At 54.8% G+C, this 22,938-nt stretch overlaps 6 protein-coding genes across 6 annotated transcripts; 4 read left to right on the forward strand and 2 right to left on the reverse strand.

Moving 5' to 3' along the window:
• Positions 1 to 330: 330 nt before the first annotated feature.
• J4E90_007788 (uncharacterized protein) lies at positions 331 to 1,024 on the reverse strand (the record flags this gene model as incomplete). The annotated part of the gene is made up of 3 exons (XM_051437319.1): positions 331 to 505; positions 560 to 948; positions 998 to 1,024. 3 exons carry the CDS (start codon positions 1,022 to 1,024, stop codon positions 331 to 333), a joined length of 591 nt encoding a protein of 196 aa, XP_051289065.1.
• Positions 1,025 to 1,432: 408 nt separating this feature from the next.
• On the forward strand, positions 1,433 to 2,835 carry FIS1 (mitochondrial membrane protein; the record flags this gene model as incomplete). Its single annotated transcript, XM_051437320.1, has 3 exons — positions 1,433 to 1,612; positions 1,691 to 1,936; positions 2,827 to 2,835. 3 exons carry the CDS (start codon positions 1,433 to 1,435, stop codon positions 2,833 to 2,835), a joined length of 435 nt encoding a protein of 144 aa, XP_051289066.1.
• A 49-nt stretch (positions 2,836 to 2,884) lies between these two features.
• J4E90_007790 (uncharacterized protein) lies at positions 2,885 to 4,453 on the forward strand (the record flags this gene model as incomplete). Its single annotated transcript, XM_051437321.1, has 3 exons — positions 2,885 to 3,034; positions 3,120 to 3,658; positions 3,709 to 4,453. 3 exons carry the CDS (start codon positions 2,885 to 2,887, stop codon positions 4,451 to 4,453), a joined length of 1,434 nt encoding a protein of 477 aa, XP_051289067.1.
• Positions 4,454 to 7,098: 2,645 nt separating this feature from the next.
• J4E90_007791 (uncharacterized protein) lies at positions 7,099 to 10,844 on the forward strand (the record flags this gene model as incomplete). Its single annotated transcript, XM_051437322.1, has 2 exons — positions 7,099 to 7,291; positions 7,450 to 10,844. 2 exons carry the CDS (start codon positions 7,099 to 7,101, stop codon positions 10,842 to 10,844), a joined length of 3,588 nt encoding a protein of 1,195 aa, XP_051289068.1.
• Positions 10,845 to 15,161: 4,317 nt separating this feature from the next.
• On the forward strand, positions 15,162 to 16,228 carry J4E90_007792 (uncharacterized protein; the record flags this gene model as incomplete). Its single annotated transcript, XM_051437323.1, has 2 exons — positions 15,162 to 15,249; positions 15,318 to 16,228. 2 exons carry the CDS (start codon positions 15,162 to 15,164, stop codon positions 16,226 to 16,228), a joined length of 999 nt encoding a protein of 332 aa, XP_051289069.1.
• A 3,212-nt stretch (positions 16,229 to 19,440) lies between these two features.
• J4E90_007793 (uncharacterized protein) lies at positions 19,441 to 21,253 on the reverse strand (the record flags this gene model as incomplete). Its single annotated transcript, XM_051437324.1, has 2 exons — positions 19,441 to 21,116; positions 21,250 to 21,253. The coding sequence occupies 2 exons, from the start codon at positions 21,251 to 21,253 to the stop codon at positions 19,441 to 19,443; spliced, it is 1,680 nt and encodes a 559-aa protein (XP_051289070.1).
• Between the last annotated feature and the right edge of the window lie 1,685 nt (positions 21,254 to 22,938).

Below are 22,938 nucleotides of genomic sequence, written 5' to 3' on the forward strand. Positions count from 1 at the left end.
AGCCTGGTCTGTAGATTAGGCTGTCACGTTGCTGACAAACAGCCTTGCATGGTGGCTTGCACGCCATCATGACGAGGTGCATATTGAATACGGCTGCCACAAACGAGTTGCGTTCCGGGCAACGTCCACGAGGGTCCGGAAAAATAAGACATCGAGTACACCTGCTGTGCCTTGCATTGTTATTCATCCGATTGTGAAGATTGCGTTATGTACCTGAAAACGCCATAAACATAGAGGTATCTCAGAAAGCAAGTCATAACCGAACACCTAATCATCCAATCCGCACACTACACTTCTGCGTCCAGCGCAATGACAAACCATGCATCCAGGCTACATCGTCCGCCAAAAGTAGTTTGTGTAGAAGTGCCGCGAGAACTTCGGATCAATATTGACAACATGCACGTCTCCCTTTGTCGCATTGCGCACGACAGCCTTGTTGTATTCGCCGGTCGTGGGGTCGGCTTCAACGTCGATGCCGAGAGTGCGGTAGAGCTTGAGCTTCAATCTGGAGTCTAAGTCAGCATCTACATTTACTTGCGCATGGAAAAGCAGAACTTACACTGTCGCATCCTCACCCGCTCTAGGCTCAACACCACCTTCCACACCCTCCTCTTCCAACTCGCCGGCTACGCCCCCTAACCTCGCGAGATCGCTCTGCAGCCTCTCGCCCTCGATCTCCAGATCACTCGCCTGCTTCGCGATCTTGAATTTCTCGGTGTCTAGCCGCAATATCTCGGCTGCGTGGTTTGTGGGGTTGTGCTGACTGAGTGTGTGGTTGTGGTTCGCAGACAGTGTTTGGTGCGTCCGATTCAGCGCGCTGAGCGAGGACTGGATGGAGCGTAGGTGTTGGGTGCGGAATTCGCTGAGGGTGCTGAGGGACTCGTTTATGCGGTGGAGCGAAGTTTTGTCGTTGGCAATTTTGAAGTGCGATGTGCATTGCGCGATGAGCTGGGTATTGTTAGGGAGGTTCGTATGTGTATTTGGAGAGAGTGCGTACGGCTGCGGGGTCTTCGTCGAGGAGCATGGTGGGCTTTGTGTGTCGCGTGAAGCTTGTGTGTATGGTACGATTGTTTGGAGTGCTATGCAATGTTTGCGCAATCTTTCGTCTGGTATCTGGTGATGTCTATCGCGACAAGGCCATGGTGTTGATGTTCTTGTTTGGATGGCCCGTGCCAAGTCGCGTGCATGGCAACCGCGACCAAGTGGCGGAAGGCGCAGGCGTAGCGTGGCGCATGGCCGGCAGCCACGAGGCGGCGGCGTACGTCACGGTAAAAGATCGCCTGCTCGGCCTGCAGCTGGAGCTTTCACGAGACAGCCCGTAGTTTGACGCTTACCACTTGCACTAACCCATCCTCACGATACCAACTTCCGCCTCCCCCAGAGACGACTTCTCATACCTCTCTAATTTTCTTGCGCAACACAAACAGCCGCCATGCCTCCATCATTACCATGTGAGTGGGATAACGACTTCTGGGCCGACGAACGCTCATTCCCCTTAGATGCCGCCGATGTCGAGTCGCCGCTCAAGCCAGAGGAGCTGCAGGTTCTGCGCGCGCAGTACGAGAAGGAGGGCGAATACGTTGGTCTGCAGACGAAGTTCAACTACGCATGGGTACGGCTTCCCCGCGTCTTGTCACATTTGCACATGCGCACGGCACCACCCGCAACAAGCAAGCTCATGGTATTCTAGGGTCTGATCAAATCCACCTCCCGTCCCGACCAGCAGGAAGGAGTGCGCCTCCTCTCAGAGATCTTCCGCAACTCGCGCGAGCGCCGGCGCGAATGCCTCTACTACCTCGCCCTCGGCAACTACAAGCTTGGCAACTATGCTGAAGCCCGACGGTACAACGAGCTGCTGCTGGAGTTGGAGCCCGCAAACCTCCAGGCCGGAAGCTTGAAGGGACTCATCGACGAGAAGGTGGCAAAGGAGGGGCTGGTCGGCGCCGCCATCGTGGGAGGAATCGTCGTCGCGGCGGGCGTGGTGGGGAGCCTCTTGCTGAGGGGTGGCCCTCGAAGATCGTGAACAGGTGTTGTCGTCGCGAATCTATGACATGCGCAGCGTCTGTTGGATCACCGGTCAGGCCAGGCCTGCAGTCATGTTGATGAGTACATGCATAGGCGTTTGTGGTTTCTATACCTTTGGCAGGGATCGTATGGTTAATAGCAATTTCTGATATCTGTAGTATACACAAAGCTCTCCTACTAAGCAAGCGATAGCACTGACCACCGTATCGCGCAATGTACTGTTGGATTGCTGCGGGCGACAGTCTTTGGCTGATAGAAGGCCTCAGAACTAGATGGAACACGGAAGAAGCGGGCAGAGACAACTGGTCGGACAAACGTAGAGTCAGAGCAAGACAATCAACCGCTGCCGCGTTCAAGAAGACGCGCAAGCGACTTTGCCCCCGTCTCCATCCTACATCTGTCCTCATAACTTCTTGACCCACGAAGCAAAGTGCTAGGTTAGCTTCGCCCAACTCGAGATACCGCGGGACAAATCGCTAGACCCCACTACCCCTGCACACCGAACAACGTCATTCCGGTGTCTGACAGCTTTCGCGCGAAACAACCTTGGAACTATCACCTTACGGGTAGCCTCGCCTGAGATCTCCCTCTACGCCAAACTTCCCTGAATCCTCTCCGCAATTCACTGCGATACCCCCTACCTGTCTGCTGTCGCAGCTCGCCACCATCACCTGTACTGGCAACGGCGCGTGATAGGTCCTTGACTTGAATTGATCCTCTTCCGCGCCTGCTCCCGACACAAGGCCGTAAGTCGGCGTCCGTTGCTCGAACGTTACTTCCATGCTGACATACCTTACCCAGTCTCCTTGAACCTCGCCCTACTACCCTACGTCTTATCACACGCCTCACACCTGCGACCATGGACCAGTCGACCAGCCAGGATGCGCAGTCAGGAAACCCGCGGCCCGGGCATCGCGACATGATGTTTTGCCACGAGTGCGCCGACGAGTGGTATCGAGACGAACACGGCCTCTCGTGTCCAGAATGCGGCTCCGACTTCACCGAGATTGTGAGTTTAGCCGCCAAATCCAGCCTTCAGCCCGTCAAACACGACGCGATGCGGATATGCACCGAACATCGCTGACACCGATTAGATCGAAGACAACAACGACCCAAGAGATGCTGCCCCCGGCATGTTTGGCCATGACGGCGACGACTCCGACTCCCTCCCTGATCTCGAGCACGCCCCACCCCAGTTGAATCCTCACCACAACCCATGGCAGACCGACGACCCGGAGGAGGGCGATATTAGCAATGTTAGATTCACAGAAACTGGTCCGGGAAGGTACAACCTGCAGGCTACCGTTACACGATCCGTATCGCCGCAGGGCGGCATGGCGGTGCCTGGGTCAATAGGAGGATTTATGGCCATGTTGAACGGGCTCACCGGGGCGGCAATGCGACCACAAGGGCAACAACCGGGTCAGCAACCGGGTCAAGGGGAGGGTCTGTTCTCTGGCGCTGGACCAGGTACAGGGCCAAACCAGTCTGCTTTCCAGGAAGCTCAAAACCAGGGCCATGAAGGAGGGCCTCAGATCCGCGGAGGAAGCTTTACGTACCACGGTGGCGCTCGACTGTTCCCCGGCAATGGAAACCACCCAGGCCAGGCCGAGCCTGTGGATGAGATCACCAAGTAAGCAGGAGCGAACCACCATATATGGAAGCCGCTAACAAGCCAAACAGTGTCATGACTGGCCTCATGGCTGCCTTTGGAGCACCACCTCCTCGCGTCCACGCCCACAACCACCCACTCGGCGGCGCTGAGGGTACTTTCCGCGGCGAACACAACCATGGCGCTGGCGAGCAGTTCGCGGGTCACCCTATCCTACAACTATTCTCCTCTATGGGTATGATGGGCGGCCACGCTGGCAACATGGGAGATTTTGTCTACTCTCAAGAAGGCCTAGACCGGATCGTCTCCCAACTCATGGAGCAAACCTCGACGAGCAACGCGCCCGGTCCGGCAACACAAGCCGACATCGATAAACTCCCGCGTACCCACATCACCGAAGAGATGCTAGGCGACGAACACAAGGCCGAATGCAGTATATGCATGGACGAGGTCAACATCGGCGAGCAGGTGACGCTACTGCCATGCAAGCACTGGTTCCACCACCCATGTGTCTCCGCGTGGCTGCTCGAGCACGACACCTGTCCACATTGTCGAAAGGGTATTACCAAGGGTGGCGAGGGCCAGGCAAACAACCCTGCGTCTGCAGACTCACAGACGGATCGTACGTCCCAGATGCCGGGTTCCTTCACTCCTTCCGGCTCGGGCACGTTCAATGATCCCTACGTCGTTCCCGCAGGATCCCTACCCCCACCGTCCAACGGTCAAGGCAGCTCGTCTGATAACGCAAATGCAGGCTCGGGTAACGGTGGCATCAGTGACCGGATACGCAGGGGTCTGTTTGGATCTCCGCAATAGGGATAAAACCCTCTTGTCGGTAATATCAAGCTAATTTTCATGTATATGCCAGGGCGGGACCGGTTCAGGAGGAGTAGAGAGGTACTGCGAGAGGCAAGACAGGTCCGCCGTGAACTTCGCTCCGGTTCTGAGTCGACCGAGCTTTTATCACCGGAGATTATTCTCAGTGGCAGAGCCAATACTGAAGGGGCCCGCCGTGTATCTTCCTTTCTTAGTCCACGGGCTCGGACGCAGCGGTCAACCTCTGGAGGTGGCCCTGAGAATCCAAGCGAGTCCACTCCACAGACCACGTCTCCAGATGGCACTGCGCAACCGAGCGGGCCTTCGACGCGACGACACATACGGCGATCTGCTCGTTCAAGCACAAGGCGTCAACGGTCCGCTTGATTCCTGCGTTGGCGTCGGTACATGGGTTTAGTGGTGGGCATTGATGTGTTTCCTTCCCCACGCGTTTGCTCAGTGGATGCTGCATGTATATAGTTTTCCTTCTCCTCCTTAGACATCAGTATGCATAGTTATGGCGTTCACGATTGGGGTATACATCCACGGATGGGAGTTTTCATAGTTCGCGAGCGCCAATACCATTGCTATCATGAGTTACCTGAGCTTAGAGAACCCGAGAACATTCCAGTATTGTCGTCCCTCACAGATCGCCCATGATTGCAATTGCCGTCGCCACTTTACAATCACATGTCAAATCAGAGAACCCTCCCAACCGGCGGTGTCGCCTCGACAACGCAGTCGAAAGACTTTTTCTGCCGTGATTTACGTCCTCACGCGCCACGATACGACGTTGATGCGAAGAGGCGGTGGAGCTTCACGCGCGAGTGCTGACCTGGCTAGCGCGCCGCCTTGTCAACGGGTGGGGTGCGGTTATGCAGGGCCAGTCCGTGAAATGACTAGGTTCTGGGGTGCAGTGGTTTTGCGGTGAAGAGACTGCACGACGCAAGGTGATATGAAATGCACTCGAGCTAAGAGGGGAGGAGGTTGGGGAAACTACGATCACAGCCACTTTCGGGCTTTGAAGATGGCCTTCGGCGAGGTAGCCGGAGTTTGAGGATGGCAACGTGACGGTCCGAGAGAGGATTGGCGAGGCGAATGGACTGACTGGGCATGGCAAGAAATAATTCAGCGGACCCGATCGAACAACGCATCAACGCATCGACCGCCCATCACGGAAAGGCCCTGCATGACAATTGCGCGCGCGTCCAGAGTGTCCTTGTCTCAGCAGAGTCGAGGCGACCAGTCGGCACGATACTTTGCCCCAACTCTGAGACGAAACGTTTTTGCAAAAGGAAAGACCGTGTTCCTGCAAGCCATTGGGGTTCGCATAACATCAGATCATGCCGAGTCACACGTCGACGCGCCCGTGACCGTGCGCGGAGCCCTACGCTGGAGCCCACGATCTCCGACGATGATGTGCTGGCTAAGGCTTATCGATTGCTCGCCCAACTTCCTGTAATCGAATGCCGAAGCTATGTACGTCGTGATCGTGATACTACGTGCATGGCTGTGATTGGCACGAGGAGACGCGCTCCGGTGGGGGGGACACGTCGTGTGTTGAGGGCGTGGGCGGGTACAAAACCTCGAGGGCCTCATCAAACTGGTCGTCGACGTGCCAAAAGCAAGGACGTCGTCCTCAGCGACGTCGCATGGCTGGGTAGTCAGCACACGGGTTGTCGTCGAGGAAGCCCTGGCAGACCCTAGTCGAGGCGGTAAGAAGCAAAGTGGAGCCGCTTGGGAGCTTTGACAGCGCCGGCCTCGACGTCCATCTGCGTTGTGCTTGCATTAATGCCTGTCCAGCCTCGCCCATGCCAATTGTGCTACCGTGTCGCAGCGTTACATGACTGGCTCGTGCCTCCCCTCGAAGATGTATATACCTCGTAGCGGACGTCTAGCGCCCGACAATCCACCAGGCTTGCATGCAGGATCCAACGTGTTGTTGTGCTTGTACATAAGTAAAGCTCCATTTCGTTACCGTGCGGTGAGGAGACTTGACGGCCCGCCCAGATTCAGAAAGGGCAACAAAATTTTCAGCATACTTGATTGGACTGGCTCGCGCGGGAAACAGTGGCGCTTTCAACAGAGTGAACTGATAGCAGTAGAGCGTGAATCATGCCGAGCTGGGGCAGGAAAGAAAGCTATGAGTGAGTGCTACCCGTCACCTTCCCCTCTGCCTCCCCCTCCACCCCTCACCACTGCTCCCTCTGTCTGAGGACATTACGATACACGCCTCTTTTCTTCTTGTTGCTTTTGGTAAGAGGCTCTCGCCCACGATAGCTCGCTGTCGTGTGGTATACCCTAACATATTTTTTTTCTTACACCACTGTTGGCCCGACCTATCTGCCATACATTGGATGCTTTGCGGCCATTGTCGTTCACCTACAAAGTCACCAGAGCCCCCACTGACACCGCCTCGCAGGGCCTCTTCGAGAGAGCAGAAGCAGATCCTCGCTGATATCAACACGGGATCTCAGAAATTCAGTAGACGGCTGCTACCACCACGAACGATAAGCAACAAGCGAAACGGGACGATCGACCCTCTACCTGCTCCGATTACTGGCGAAGCAAGCCAGCAAGAAGAGCGTCGAGGCCGGAAATCGACGAGCTCCCTGCGACCGGGACTCCCCAAGCGAACCAGCAGTATGAAGAGAGCGTACAACTATTTCTTCGGCGGACCTGCACCGGTACCGGCCACGGCCGAGCCAGCGACGCCCGCCGTGACAACCGACGCGACGCCGCCGAGCAAGGTCGAGTCGAGCACGCAGGACAATGGCGTCGACACGCCGCCCGAGACACCACGTGAGGCGCCCACACGGTTAAGTGAAGACGAAGCAGGTACGTAGCACTCACCGCGCACCACCCCCCACCTGCCCAATCCATAACAATGCCAGCAGCATTCCCCCACTATCCGCTCTCGCTGCACTCGCGGGCGTCTCCCCTGCACCAGAATGTCCCCGCTCACCACATACTAACGCACCATGCCCCAACAGCAGACTCGCCCTCGCCGCCCTCACCACAGGCGTCCGACAGCCTCGAGACGCAGATCGAGAAGCTGAAGCGGAAGCTCAAGCACGCCGAAGCCGACCTCGACGAAGCCCAGCGCGTCGCCGCCACACAAGATGAGCACGTGCGCACGCTCGAGGACGACCACGAGGAGCGCAAGAAGGAGTTCGAGGCCCGCGAGCAGTCGCTGCAGCAGGACAAGAAGGACCTCGAGGAGCACATGGTCAGCGTCGTCGTCCAGCAGGTGCGCGAGGCCAAGGCCAAGGAGAGGAACACCGTCCGCGACGAGTGCGAGGCCGAGTTCAACGCAAAGATTGCCGACGTCAACAAGGAGGCCGAGGAGCTCCGTGCCACCGTCGCCGACCTCGAGCAGCAGATTGCCTCGTACAAGGAGGAGGTCGAGCAGCTCAAGGCCAAGCTCGACAGCGACAAGTCCGCCGGCACCGAGTCGGTTGACAGGTCGGAAGTCGAGGCCAAGGAGACTGAGCTCGCCAGCGCCAAGTCGCAGTTGGAGGAGCTCACTGCTGAGAAGAGCAAGACTGAGAAGGACCTTGCCGACGCTCTTGCCACGATTGAGGACCTCAAGGCTCAGACTGTCGCGAAGGACGAACTCGATACTCTCGCCGCTGACCGCGACGCGCACAAGACCAAGGTTGAGGAGCTTGCCGCCGAGGCTGCCGTTCTGAGAACACAGATCGACGAGTTGGAGGGTCTCAAGGCGAAGCACGCTGAGCTCGAGGCCGCCCACAGCAAGCTCTCTGATGAGCTCGCCGCCCGCGGTACCCAAGACGCTGACGCTGACAAGGCGTCGAAAGAAGAGGCTGATGGCCTTCGCAGCACCATTGCCGAGCTCCAGGCTTCCCTCAAGGAGGCCAAGGACACTCTCGACCAGAAGGCTGCTGAGCTCGACGCCAAGACCAAGGAGCACGCTGATGCCGCCGACCAGGTCACTTCGCTCACCGGGTCCTCCAAGGGCGAGGTCGAGAGCCTGAAGACTGAGATCGCCGAACTCCAGGAGAAGCTGAAGACCGCCGACATGTCCAAGGGCGATGCTGATGAGCTCGCTCAGAAGGTATCCTCCCTCGAGAAGTCGTTGAAGGAGGCACAAGATGAGCTTGCGGCCAAGACATCTGAGCTCGAAGCTTCTTCATCCTCCCTCGCATCCGAGAAGGACGCCGCCGTCAAGGCTGCCGAAGAGGCCAAGAGCGAAGTCGACGCTCTCACCACCAAGATCTCCGAACTCGAAGCTTCCCTCAAGGAGTCGCAAGACAGCCTCTCCGCCAAGGACGCTGAGCTCGAGACCGCTAAGGGTGACGCATCCAAGGCTGTTGGCTCCGCAAAGGACGAGGTTGCCAGCCTCCAGAGCACCGTCAGCAAGCTTGAGGCTGAGATAGAATCCGCCAAGGGCTCCTCCGACGAGCAGACTACCGCTGCGAAGAAGGAGGCCGCCGAGGCTCGCGAGGCTGTTACCAAGCTCGAGGAGGAGCTGAAGGCCGCCAAGGACGAGTCTAGCAAGGCTTCCGAGGCTTCTAACTCCAAGGTCACCGAACTCGAGACCTCGCTCAAGGAGGCCCAGGACAGCCTTGCCGCTAAAGAGTCTGAGCTTACCGCCGCAAAGGAGGAGGCTACCAAGGCTGTTGAGTCGTCCAAGGGTGATGCTGAGGGTCTGCACAAGACTATCGCTGACCTCGAGGCGTCGCTCAAGGAGGCCAAGGACAGCCTTTCGTCTAAGGAGTCTGAACTTGAGACTGCCAAGGGTGAGACCACCAAGGCTACTGAGGAGTCCAGCTCGAAGATCTCGGAGTTGGAGGCTAGCTTGAAGCAAGCTCAGGATGACCTCACCGCCCACAAGACTGAGCTGGAGACCGCGAAGAGCGAAGGTGGCAAGGCTGCTGAGCTCGAAGCTTCTCTCAAGGAGGCAAAGGACGCCCTCGCATCCAAGGAGTCTGAGTTGGAAGCCGCCAAGTCAGAAGCCAGCACTGCTACCGAGTCGTCCAGCTCCAAGATCGCAGAGCTCGAGGCTTCCCTCAAGGCTGCTCAGGAGAGCCTGACCGCGAAGGAGTCGGAGCTCGAGGCCAAGTCCGCCGATGCTGGCAAGGTCTCTGAGCTTGAGAAGCAACTCGCTTCTGCTAAGTCTGAGCTCGAGGCCGCCACCAAGGAATCGCAATCGACTAAGGAAGAGGCTGATGGCCTGCGCAGCAAGATCACTGATCTCGAGACCTCCGCCAAGGGTGGCGCCGATGAGTCTGCTGCCAAGATTGCAGAGCTCGAGGCATCGCTCAAGGAGACCACGAGCAAGTTGGAGGCGAAGGAGGCTGAACACTCCGAGTCACTCAAGGCTGCTCAGTCATCAAGCGAAGACAAGGTTGCCGCTCTCGAGAAGGAGCTTGCCGACGCGAAGGCTGAGGCTAGCAAGGTCGCTGACCTTGAGGCATCTCTCAAGGACGTCACCAGCAAGCTTGAGGCTAAGGAGGCTGCTGCATCATCTGGAGATGAGAAGGTCGCCTCTTTGGAGAAGGACCTCGCCACCGCCCAGGAATCACTTGAAGAGACCAAGAAGGCCAAGGACGCTGTCGAGGAGGAGCTCAAGGCATCCAAGCAGGCAGAGGCCGAGGCGAAGGAGGGTGCTTCCAAGGCATCTTCTGTTGAGTCTGAGCTCGCTGACCTAAAGGCCTCGGCTGAGAAGTCGACTGCCGAGAAGAGCGAGCTTGAGGAGAAGATCAAGGCCAACGATGCTAAGATCGCTGAGCTCGAGTCTACCGTCGAGGCCGCCAAGGCCAAGGAGTCTGAACTCACCGCCCTTCAGGCCAAGCTCGACGAGGCCACCGCTGCCTCCGAGACCGCGACCAAGGACCTTGAGACCTCCAAGACCGAAGCTGCCGACGCTAAGAAGTCCCTCGAGTCCCTCCAGGCTACCCTGAAGGAGCAAGAGGAGAAGACCAGCGCCCTGACATCGGATGCCGAAGCCGCGAAGAAGGAGCGTGACGACATCAAGACGGAACTCGCCAGCGCTAAGGAGCAACTCGAGAAGGCTCAGGCTGAACAAGAGGAACTCAAGAAGGCCAACGCTGAGATCTCTTCCAAGGCCGAATCCAAGGAATCCGCCGCACCCGCCGTTGAGCCCGCCCCGGAGCAAGTCGCCACCGAGCCCGTTGCCGAGCCCGTCGCCGAAGCCAAGGTAGAGCCCAAAGCCGTTGCTGACGTTTCTGCCGTCGACGGTGCCGCCGAGACTGAAGCTACCAAGGAAGCTGAAGAGCCAAGCACACCTACTACACCCACCACGCCTGGCAACCAAGCCGAAGAGGAAGACGGCGAGGCGAACGGCGAGGCCACACCCAGCTCCGGGAAGAACAAGAAGAAGAACAAGAAGAAGGGTAAGAAATAAGCGTGAAGATGACGACGCTTGTTTGATGATACCTTTTTCTTAGCCTGAGTACGAAGATTGCTGCGTTGCAGATGGACGCATAAGATGACGAAAAGATGGAAGTAGAAGATGGATGGGAAGTTGCATTATACCCTTGCTGCACTGGCACCCTCCCTTTTTGAAGATGGTGGGGTGGCTGTGGGAGGATTTTAGATTGTTTTGTTTTTGTTTGCTTGTCGTCGTCGTTTTTGTATTGCGGTTGCGACCCCGATCTCTCTCCTCCTCAGTAATGACCGCCTTTACGCCCTTCGCATGAGTATGAGATGGATGAACGGATGGATGGATGATGAAGGATGATAAGGAACATGAGTCATGTAGATAATGAAAAGACACCTTTTTGCGCTTTATATACTTCTATACACTTCTCAAATTGGTTGATGTGATATGTTTACATGTATCGCAGGTGTCGAAATTGTGCCACGCCATCCGCCACGTGTATTATTCTTTCTCCGAGCTTCCGGCACTGTTCGCCTTGTCCAACATTCTAAGTACGCCCGCGTACCCCTCAGAAGTCGAGGGACTTGAGGCCGGGCATACGTGTCGTGGCACGAGAACGGTAGAGGTGGAAAGCTACTTATACTGCGCCTATGACAGCGTGGACTGACTTCGGTGTTCACGTACGTTGGAGGTCTGTTTGCTAGCATTCAAGTTTCATTCGTTGACTGAAGTTGTGATAGATTAAGGTGGCTTCTACACCAGTTGAAAGAAGAGGGTACGCAATATGACACAAAAGCGGTAGATGTAAAGAGCTAGTCATACTGCACCTATGACGGCCGCAAACTAATTTCGATGTTCACGCACACAGCAAGTCCTTTCGCCAAAATCCAACGTTCATTCGTTGACTTGGTTGTAATGCGGCAAGGTGGCTGACTCTACTACTTGAAAGAAGAAGGCACGTACCGTAGTAGAAGTTCGTGTAGCAAGGGAAGTCGGGACTATGCCGAAGTGGAGCGGTACAACGTTGTTAGTTGTGTTTTCTTTGTACGACGCGGAGGCGTTTTGTAGATGTATATATGAGTATAAGGATACGGAAGATCTGTCCGCACACATCCTCGTCTCTTTTCCTTGATACTTGCTATCTCTACACCAGCACTACATACAGCCCGCAATAATGACGAAAGCACCTTTTTTGACGCTTCTTTTCGTCACGACAGCAACCTGTCTCTCCATCACCTTCAACAACAACTGGCATGACCAGTCGGTCCTTGCACCCAAGTGCTTAAATAGGTTTGGTACATTCCCCCCTCTCTCGTCTCGTGCTTACACTCGTTTCTCACCCTCTACTATACAACAACAATATTTCAGCATGGTGAACACGTCATCATGTCAAGGCTAATCATACATGGCAGACCGGTGCAACCGTGACATCGACGAGCCACAGATATGCTGCAAGGGGCTGATGTGTAGGGAGAGTGACCTGCACCAGACAATCCATGAGTGTCTAAAGCCATTACTTGTGCAAGCCGAGACTCTCGGAGAACCGGAGTGTCGGATTGTGAAGCGTAAGTCTCAATGTTCCCTCCTCTTCTCTCCGCTTCTCACATATGTGCACTTTATTACGTCTCCTTGATACTATGAAGGTGTAGCTGATCGTATTCTAGAACATTGCAGGCCGCTTCCTGATCGCCCGCAGGAGGGATGTTGTAAGGGGATGGTGTGTGAGAGGAGGTGGGATGGACATGGGCATTTGGACGATTGGCATATGTGCTATGAAAAGGAGAGTTTGGAGCTATGATGGATGCACAGAGCAACCGAGGGGTATGTGAGAGAGAAGACTTGGGGAGGGTTAGGCAGATAGATGGTGCACGAGCGTTATGAAGCATTGATACGGGTATCTTCGATGCCGGAGTGAGCGTGACACGGGGTGTGTGAGTGTTAGGAAGCTTTGACACGAGGATGCAACGAAGTACGCGGTGTGAAATGGTGTTGAAGCTTTGATACGGCAATTCAGCCTTGCACAGTAGGGTCACGTACGTCATCATAGGGGTGCGTGTATGGTGTCGAAAGTGTTGAGCAAGCCGGAGAGTTGTTAGTCACGGAGAAATTAGAGGTTGTTGTTCATACGGCGCACTTTGCGGTGAGAGGTGGACGAATGGACTGGGCGTGTTGTATACACCTTAGTGGTGAGACACGTCGCCGGCTTGTGCTGCTGTGGCTGGAATAGTTGGTCATCGAAGTGTCTGCTGCTGAGAAGTTGGTGGTGTACGAGAGAAGCTCGTTTTCGCTGCTTCCGGCTCATTCCATTTGTTGATTGCACTTATTGGAGTGTGAGTCTTAAACATGATCTGTTGTCAATCGGATCAACCTGCTAGCGTTGAAGACAGTGCGGCGGAAGGTCCTGCTGTGTTGAAGGGGAAAGTGTGATAATCCAATGGACACATGGCATGCAGCTAGAACCCCAAGCTCGACTCCAGACGTTGAGAAGAAAGGCCCGAAGCTGACAGTAGCAGCATGCGTGGCGAGGAATGCTTTTTCGTTCTGCCAACCCTAGCGCGCAACGCGCGACACCAGGATCGCCATTCTTCTTTGCCTCACGCACCGAGACCCGGACCAGAAAAGTGTCGGAACATCCTGTAGTCTCGAAACACGAGTTGCATGCTGATCTCACGATAACTGCGAGCAGTTCGGTCGCCGACTCTCGTGTTTTAGTCTCCGTCGCACTTAAAATGTTGAGACAACGAGAAGAAAAGTGCGATGAGCTTGCGGAAGTAGGAAGCGTAAGAGTCTTTACGAAACAATGATGGTGTGTATAATAAAGAGATGGAAGTCGGCTCCAGCCTCGTTCAAACTTGCTTTACCATGAGTACCCAACTTTCCTCGTTCGCCATGAAGATCGCCATCCACCTACTCTTCGCGCTTGCGTCATCGGCCGCTTCATTATCTTTGCACGAGTCTAGACAAACATCTTGTCAACCTCTCGGTGGTGCGTTGTCAATCCCTCTGCTGTTCAACTGCGAGCGTGAAAGCAATATAGAAGGCGCGTGCGTGCAGTCAAGCTAATGATGAGCAGAACATTGCCTTGCTGATCCCGGCGACTTCCCTCAAGACGGTTGCTGTAAGGAATTCAGCTGTGAGCAACGCAGAGATCCATGTTTTGGTATTCTGGGACCATTCAAATGTTACGACACGGCTGCTCCTGATGAGGAATGTACTATAACGAGGACGGAGTGATGGGATTGAACGCGGGTTGGGTAGTGGTGCTGGTAGCGGAAGATGCCGCGGTAGATCCCGTGACAATACTATCGATAATGGTGACATAGCGCACGGCAGTCTAGCATATCCGTAAATGTTAGAAGATGAACAACGTGATGAACGATGCCGTTAAGATGCGTCGTGGTTCTAGTCCACCGCTCCATTGATGTGCTCGCCTGACCCCGCTTTGGCCGGACCGAGCGGGCGCTAGGTGGGTCCTGCATCCCCAACGATGTTTGCTCTTTCCCATCCTTCTTCCTGCACCCCGACTTCACGATGTTGTTCCTATCACTCCACATACCCGAGATCTTCGCACATGTTAGCACTTCCTCGATATTCAGCTAGGCATGTACTCTAGCTGACCGCCGAAGCCTGGTGCAAACAGCTTTGGAGGTCGTGCACCTGTGTCGCCTGAAGCGTACCCAACTCCAATTCAGCTTCATATCACTGCTCACGGTCTTGAGATGAGACACTTTGTCTTCTGAGAAGAGCTGCAAGTATAATCTTCAGATGTTGCAGATGTTGACAAGTACACGGCATGGCATGTCCCAAAAGAACGTGAACGCGCTGGCTTCGGGCGAAGGATCGCCTCATCTCCGTTTCATGTGACGAGTGAAGCAATGGTTCAAGTCCATGGCGCGTACTGTGGTCTGCGAATCTGGTGTATGCTCAGTAATGCACCGATCGGCTCCATGTCCGGCATTGGTATCATGATGCAGTCGCGCGATTAGATCAAGGCATGGACGAAATGTTTCCCACGAGCTGACGGACTTCTCACCGCTATGGCGATGCGCTGGTAAAGTGGCCGTTGAACAATGCTTCTGGAATGTTTCTGGTAGCTTTGATTAGCACAGATCCGATCTTCATGCGTGCAGTCACGACGATGCCAAAAAAGCACACTTCAACACCGTGCACGAGAAGAAGCATCAGGACAGACACCGACAACCCAACATATAAGGCTACTTCTCATACCACTTTATTGCTCATCAGCTCATTACATCTCATTCACACAACAGTCACTACTATACACTAATACCTTCTAATAATTCTTACGATCTTTCCCACCGAATTCATTCAAACGCAAATATGAAGTTCTTCGCTATCATCGCTGCTGCTCAGCTCGCCACTGCTCTTCCTTTGGCCAAAGAGGATGACTCCAAGGCCTGCTCCGGTGGTATGTCGCATTCTGCCATCGCTTCCGTTTTCCCCACTGACCAGACACAGTGACCTGCCCAGTCACAGAGGCCTTAGGCTCTTCTGTTCCAGCGGTCCCTGGCATGAAGCGCACCTTGTTCGACGACGTTCTTGGCAAGCCCGCGAAGGACGAGGAGGAGAAGGAGAAGCCTGAGGAGGAAGAGAAAGAGGAGAAGGAGCCTTCTTACTACGTCACTCCCTCCAAGGAGGACTTGAGCTACGACGAGCTCAAGCCCGAGATGGAGGAGTCCTACGAGGCCATCCCCAAGGAGACCGAAGAGTCTACTGACGAGCTTGAGTCTTACGACGAGCTTCTCTCCAAGAGGACTCTCGGCGACTTGTTCGGCATGGACGACGAGGACTCTTACGAGGAGACCAAGCCCGAAGTCACCAGCTCCGCCTACGAGGCTAAGCCCACGCCCAGCCAGGGTTACGAGCACGCCCCCAAGCCTTCCATGGCCTACGAGCATGTTCCCGAGCCCAGCAAGGCCTACGGCGCCGTCCCCACCCCCAGCAAGGAGGCCTACGAGCATGTTCCCACCCCCAGCCAGGCTTATGAGCACGTTCCTGAGCCCAGCAAGGCTTACGGCGCTGTCCCTACTCCCAGCAAGGAGGCTTACGAGCATGTTCCCGAGCCCAGCAAGGCCTACGGCGCTGTTCCCACCCCCAGCAAGGAGGCCTACGAGCACGCTGAGCCCAGCAAGGCCTACGGCGCCGTCCCCACTCCCAGCATGGTCCACGAGTACACCAAGCCCAGCATGGTCCACGAGAAGCCCACCCCTTCCTTCGGCTCTTACGAGTCTGCCCCCACCCCCGTCAAGGACACCTACGAGTCTTACCCCGCTGAGGACTCCTACGAGGAGGGCACTGAGGAGGAGACTGAGGAGGAGACTGAGGAGGAGACTGAGGGTGGTGACATGCTCGATGGTCTCACCAGCATCCTCGGCCTCAAGAACTAAGCCGCGCCGATGATTGCAGCCTATGTGTGATGCTACCATCACCATGAAAATTTGGATGGAAAAGTTGTGTTTGACTCTTCATATTCAAAGCAAGCCCTTACGGCTTCTTTCGTTTGTCTATAGCTCGTTTGAGCCCCCCTTTGCAGTCGTTCTGGTTAGCCAGCTCGAATGTGTACATGTACTTAGACTAGTATCCTCAAAATTGCAATTGTTATTCTGCTATCTTCCTTCAACCATGTTGCGTGACACTCATCAACAGTTTTTTGCAGTCAAGTGCTTGTGAATCATCGTTACCTCGGCACTGGTCGGGCAATCATCGCTGTTGCTAATGAGATTGAGACTCTCACACTCACATCATCGAGCCTCCGTACAAACTCTTGCAAACATCTAATCCGAACCATACACTCCCTACCACTTCAACACCGCCCCAAACATCCTCGATGTCTATAAAACCTATGAGAGTTAAAACCTAGAATACTTCATCTGCACGACAATCCGAGACATGTTCGTCGCCCACAGCGTTCGCAATCTCTTTGGCCTCACTCTTCTCCACAACCACTTCAAGCTTGAAGAAGCGGAGAAGCTCGTACATGTCGACAGCATCGCGCAGCCCTGGAACGACGATACGGCCCGCAAAGAGCTCCTGGCTGATGCTCTCCCAACGCAATGGCGTTTCATAGAAAGCGGTGTCGCGCCATTCGAGTTCAGTTGGACCGGAAGCGACCGCAGCATCTCTGACGTTGACATACAGGAACACAAAGTGTCTTCGGGGTGCAGTATTTGGACACCTCGGTGCTGGCGATTGATGAAGAGAATGTGCCTGTGGAGATGACGAGGGAGAGAGTAAACATCACGCTTCCTTTTGTGCTGAACGAAGGAGATGAGTTGGCGAACTTTAAAGTTCTGTGGTCCTTTGACGCGATGATTCAATTGAAGAAGTGTTGTATTGGTAAGTGCCTGGACAAACAGTCTGGACACCCCAAGTCTCATACACACAATACTTGCACCTAACAGAGGTGAGGGTACGAACGAAGGGCAGCCAATCTGACGACTAGCTAAGACTTCATCAACTTCATTCGCTCAATATTGTCAGATAGCACATCAATGTAAACATCCGCAACAAAACGACGACTCCCATCATCAACACAAATCCAAACCACCCGACGTAAGGCAAGTCGCGCCCTTCCGCCTACGATCTGCAGTAAGCATTGCGTTATCCCACGCGATCCAACGTGAGATCAGCACCCGGCCCTCCTCGGGCTGATCCCTGACATACGCCCCGTGACCGTGCTTTCGTCTCCGTCAGATCAGAACGGATCAGATGCACCGAACAGTCGGTCTGCCGAGATGAACGCGTATGACATGCTGAACCTGGGGCTCTGCTGAGAAGATGCACGTGGGTATGCCCAAAAGCGGCTCGTGGTTTATCTGATGGGAGTATGTATGGTAAGCGTGATCTATTTGCTCGGGCGTATTTCACGGTGAAGGCATCTGGTATTACGCCTTGGCCAGATGTTCTGCCTTTTGGGGGTTGAAGTCTGGTCTGGGCCGTTTGGGTCGTACTAAACATACAAAGCAGCATGTTCTCGTGATGCGAACATATGGAACGCATGCGGCACGGTTAGTTGCGACGATAATTCGCCGTCGCTAACGACTCCCTATAAACCATCAGGGTCTGGACTCAGCGTGGGATAGTCTTCATCAAGGCATGTGACTTCGTGACCAGGATTGATCGCCTGAACATCTTGTGTGACACGGGTCCTCGGCGTCGGGACAACCACTGGTCATCTGTGAGGGCCCTTGTATGCCCACCGCTCATTCCGCCTCGTTAACGTGCGCGATAATGCTGAGATCATAACACCTACTCTGATAAGCTCAGCTGATGCCTATATCGCATCCGGTGCCGCGGAAGTCGTAGCTCCTTGGCAAGTGTTAGGCAGTGGTCAGGATTGGGGCCAAAGGTTGACTGCGCCCTCTATTGTGGCGGAGCTCGCATAACTTGACATGTTGGGTGCGGGCCAGGCTGCGGAGAAAATGTTTGGAAGGATCGCATGCGTGTAGGCGAGAATTAGTGTGTTACAGATACATTGCGCTACATACGGTGCAGTTGGATGGGTAAAGAAATGGGGAATCTCTGGAGTTTGAAGAAAACGAAAGAAATGACTAGGCGAACACCACGCCTTGGGTATATGGGAGAAATGAAAAAGCCTCGTTGCGCATTCCCTTGAGATGCGGATCGAGATACATGGGGGGCGTAGTGCGGACGGGCTCGAGACTGTGGTTGGCGCGGATGTTGCCTTGAAAAGCGATCGACTTCGAGCTCCGTGGACGAACACTCCGAGAGGCGAAGATGGGAAAGATTATTGGGTAGAGAGAGTGGAATGAACGCCAATGTAATGCAAAGCTGACCATCCTGTATCGACAGGGTTCGCGATCGGGTTGTATGCGTAAGATGGCTTGTACCGTTAATGATGATCCTCTATGTGTAGTCGATGATGAAACCGAAAGTGTGGTAAACGCCGCCTCCCCGGGGTATGATGCGTCCAGTGTCCAAATGCCGAAACCGCCGTATTCAACGCCAAACCAGATACCGGATATTATTAGAGAACTGCGAACGTCTGAAGGTGTGCGGGATGCGCGAGGCGAATCTAGCGATGAGTGGTGTGGAGAGCGATTGGTGCAACACCCCATCGGGTTAGGCCCGCATGGATCATGCGGACATTGGTTGATCACCCGATGCAGATCAGAGCCCGCAACGCGTAGTCGTATCGGTAACCCTTGGAGTTCTGTCTCCCAATCTTGCCTCTCCTACACCCTCGTTGTATCTTCACCGTATTGATGGTAGCCATGAGTTGATGACATTTGGCTGAAGTCTGGCAAGCCGTTCTGCCGTGGCATTTGCAGCGCATGCGCGATTGGCGGCATTTCCGTTGCAGCCGAAGTATTGGGATATCCATAGTCCCAGGACCCTCGTCCTCCATGAGAAAGAGGCGACGGGTATTGTGATATCTGGTGAGTGGTAGTGCCCCACAGAGTCATGCCCTGGCCTGAAGGTGTCCTTTGGGCAACCGGCATGCCTTGTCCTGCTGATCCCTCGAAGCCTGCTGCCACATTTTGATGGGGCGATAGACTAGACGAGGTCAAGCCGGATGTATAGGCCGTTGAAGCAGTCGAAGTAGGCAGGGTTTGAGGTGATGTGTGTCGATGAGCGTTCAGTGTTGCCTGCAGGGCAGTGCTTGGAGCGTACGAAGTCGTCGCAGTGGAGAGATGCCCAACGCCAGCTGTCGAGGCATAACTAGCAGACTGGTCTTGTTAGCTTCGCTCTCAGTAGCTAGTTGCGGAGAACGTACGTATTTGCTGATGATCTTCTTTAGAGCATGCGACAGTATCTTCCAGGGGAACACCTTGACGTCCTTCTCAATATTACGAGGCTTGGGATTGGGGAAACCCATGATAACTTTGAAGAATGGTTCGCTATCCGCCCTCGCCTTGGAGACTGTGAGGGGGCGAAAGCCTTCGAGGTTGCGACGGATGCGGTTCTTCTCCTCGACGGTAAAGCGAACGTTTACGAGTTGTTCCAGTAGGAAAATGGTGTCTACGCTTGTGATGAAGCACTCATTCTTCTCTTTCCACCAGATACAGCTGACGCAGATGCCACGCCCCTGTCGAGCTTCCAGTGTTGTGGGCGCAAAAGTAGTCGTTATCTTGCTGCCATGCTGCGATCTTTGGAACTCGACAAGTCGTCTCTTCGCGTCCAACTCCTCTGTCGACCAGTTGTCACCCATCTTATCAAGATCGCCGTCGATCTCCAATATCGCCTTGCTCGGACCCATCGCATACGGATTGAAAGGCTGAGTCGAACCAGCACTACCGTCTCCTTGCGAGAGATGTGTTGCACGGACCAGAACTGGTGTTGAAAGTGCGGGTGGTGAGGGCAGAACAGTCGCGGTGTTGCTTCGAGTGGTATGAGTAAGGGGGTTGTAGGAGGCATAAGAATGCGGCATCGGCGACATCTGGGGCAGTTTGTAGTCGCTGTGGCTCATGCCAATACCTGACGGTACTGCGTAAAGAGCTCTCTGGGACAGTTGCGAGCCGTAGTTTGTCTGCTTAGACATATCATACCCAGCGCTCTGTGCGTACGTGTTGTCCAACGCAGACTGGGTCGGTAGCGGCGATAGTTGAGCGGCAGAGTAGGCTCCCGACGAAGCGCGTGGCTTCGCAAATGCTCGCTTTGCGACATTGCCATCGGAGTAGCCTCGACTGTTTCCGAACTCTGGCGAGTGTTTTCGTTTCCTGGAGAAATTGGGTGAGGATTGGTATGCTAGGTTTGGCGACATGTCGGTGTATGTGAATCTTCCAGCGTCCGTTTCCGATCGTAAGTTGCCCATCTTGTCTTCCATCTGCATCTTCAACATCATGGTTGGATCGAAGGTGTTGGTCAGTGGGAAAGGGGGCACTTCGACGTTCAGTACGTAGTTGGTCCATGCATCGTCGTCGTAGTCCACTTTCTGCAGTGCAGCGACGCACTTCTTGCTACCGAACATGAGTATGAAAGTATGCTGGTTTGCATCAAGATCGTAATTCGTCCGGAGGTGCAGCGTTACCGTTGATCCAGCAGTGCCTTGTGCGGGTGTAATTTGTTCGGTGATTTCCGTTTCAGTATCTGCAAGAGAGGCGGGATGACGAGCTCCTGCATCGATAAATGATGGATTGGGATGATGGCCTGCTGCACCGCGTGACTCGTATACCAAGCTAGGGATGTAGGGCATCTCTGTGCTCGTGGGCTCATGGCTTAGTAGCGCGGGCGCATCCGTGTACTGCGAGGCGAATGCGGGCTGCGCAATGCTCGGATAGCTTGCAACCTGATTTGATCTGGTGGCTTCGGCATCTGGAATGTATGTGGTCAGTCAAACGTGCTAATCGTTCTCACGTGGGCCAGTGCCGGGTTCAGCCGACCCAACCATGGCAGGTGCGCTTCCACACTCGTCAGATGAGCCACAATCCACTTACCATACACATACTCATGGTTCTTGCTGTATCCCGACATGGATAGTAGTTCTGCAGCTCTCGCAGCCTGGACAGCCTGAGGCCCACCACCAAGGACCGAACTGCGCAACACTGGGGATAGGTCCTGACACTGATCGAGGACGCCGCCTGGTAGAAGCTAGCTAATGCCTAGAGGAATGTTAGCAGGCAGCCTAATGTTCATGTGGGGGTCAACGCGCAGGCAGCCATGGAGGGGTCCTGAAGCAGGTGTCCTGACACGCCTCGAGGACCCGTCACGTAGGAGGAATAACGCACCTGATGGTTCGACAAGATAAAACGGCCCAGCTCGACAGGGATGGAAATTTCCAGGGACTGTTGGTAGTGTTGCCTTCTCGTCTCGGTGGAAGTGAGACGATGACGGTATGTCACAGGACTCGTGGGGTGAGAGTCTGCGTCCTTCCCAGTGGTAAAGAGACAGTGTACCCTTGTTGCAGGCAGATTTTGCGACAAGTAGACTCAACAAAGTACCACAAATGCGATGGGAGATAGATCCGGAGGCAATTTTCGGAGGTCTTGGGACTAGCGAAGCCGACAGAAGTGGCCTGCTTAGAGACAAACGATCGGGCTGTTCAGGAGTTCGATTCATACGGGCCCCAGGGCGACTTTGAGTCTCGGTATCAAACGCGGTGAGTCCAGCTCTTCGCCGACTGCAGCTCAGACAATTGCAGCTTCTTACTGACGAAACAGGGAACGGGTCGTCTTGCTTTCGCAAATCGTCACTGATTCAGAGCAACGACCAGGTGCTGAAATGAGTGTGAGTGACTTGGTACGGGATGTCGCATTAATCGACCCGCATTTTGACGTGACTGACAGCTTGACTTACATATAGGACAAAGGAGTAGTGACATTAACCAAGGACTGACCAGTATGCGTGAGGCTCGGCAGCCTTGCCGTGCGGACGGTATATGGAGCTGCGGGACGACGGAGCTATGACTGCGGAGGTAGGCAACAGTTAATGCCAGGTAGAGCTGATGTACGGATCGAGCGACGAACGGACCCAGGGCAGCGGAAGAGAGACGGGATTGGTCGAGCGTTTACGGCGGAGCATAGACACAACTGCAAGGAAGAGCGAGTGAGCACAGGGTATTCTTGGGGGCTGGGATGACTCTTGGTGATTACCGATCCCGTCCACCTGGTAGCCTAGCGGGCCTGTCGATGGTGAAGCACGCCCTCAAAAGGCTAGTATTATGGCCGTTGAGCACCACGTCGTGCAAAGCCTGACGGGCCCTTTGTTCGCATTGATGGATAAAAACGGTGAAGGCTAGCAGGCGGCTGGGTCCTGTGCGCTGAGGCTCTGGCGGGTGGCCTCGGATGGCGCAGCAGTGCAAAGTGGCAGTAAGCTGGGCTCCACTATGAGTGCTGATTATCTCTGTCCAGTGACGGCTGCCCACAGTGGGTCAATCAGAAATGCTTCAACACACAACTCTAGATTGAAGACGATTGATGCTGGAGGGCACTTGTCTTGGCCAGTACCTGAGATGTGGAGTGGGGCCCTAAGACCTCTGCAATGGTAGGAAGCGCGGATGCGGAGAAGCAGGGCCAGAGCTCCCAGACACTGTTCGTGAGGCGTCGGATGTGAATCAAATTGTGATTGCGATGGACTGTAGATACGGAGAGCAATGGCGAGCAGTTGGGGTGGGTATGAGAGGGATCAATGGGGTGCT

The sequence above is a fragment of the Alternaria incomplexa genome, assembly GCF_024043165.1.
Source record: "Alternaria incomplexa strain BMP 0042 chromosome Unknown scaffold_11, whole genome shotgun sequence".
Classification (NCBI taxonomy): Eukaryota; Fungi; Ascomycota; class Dothideomycetes; order Pleosporales; family Pleosporaceae; genus Alternaria; species Alternaria incomplexa.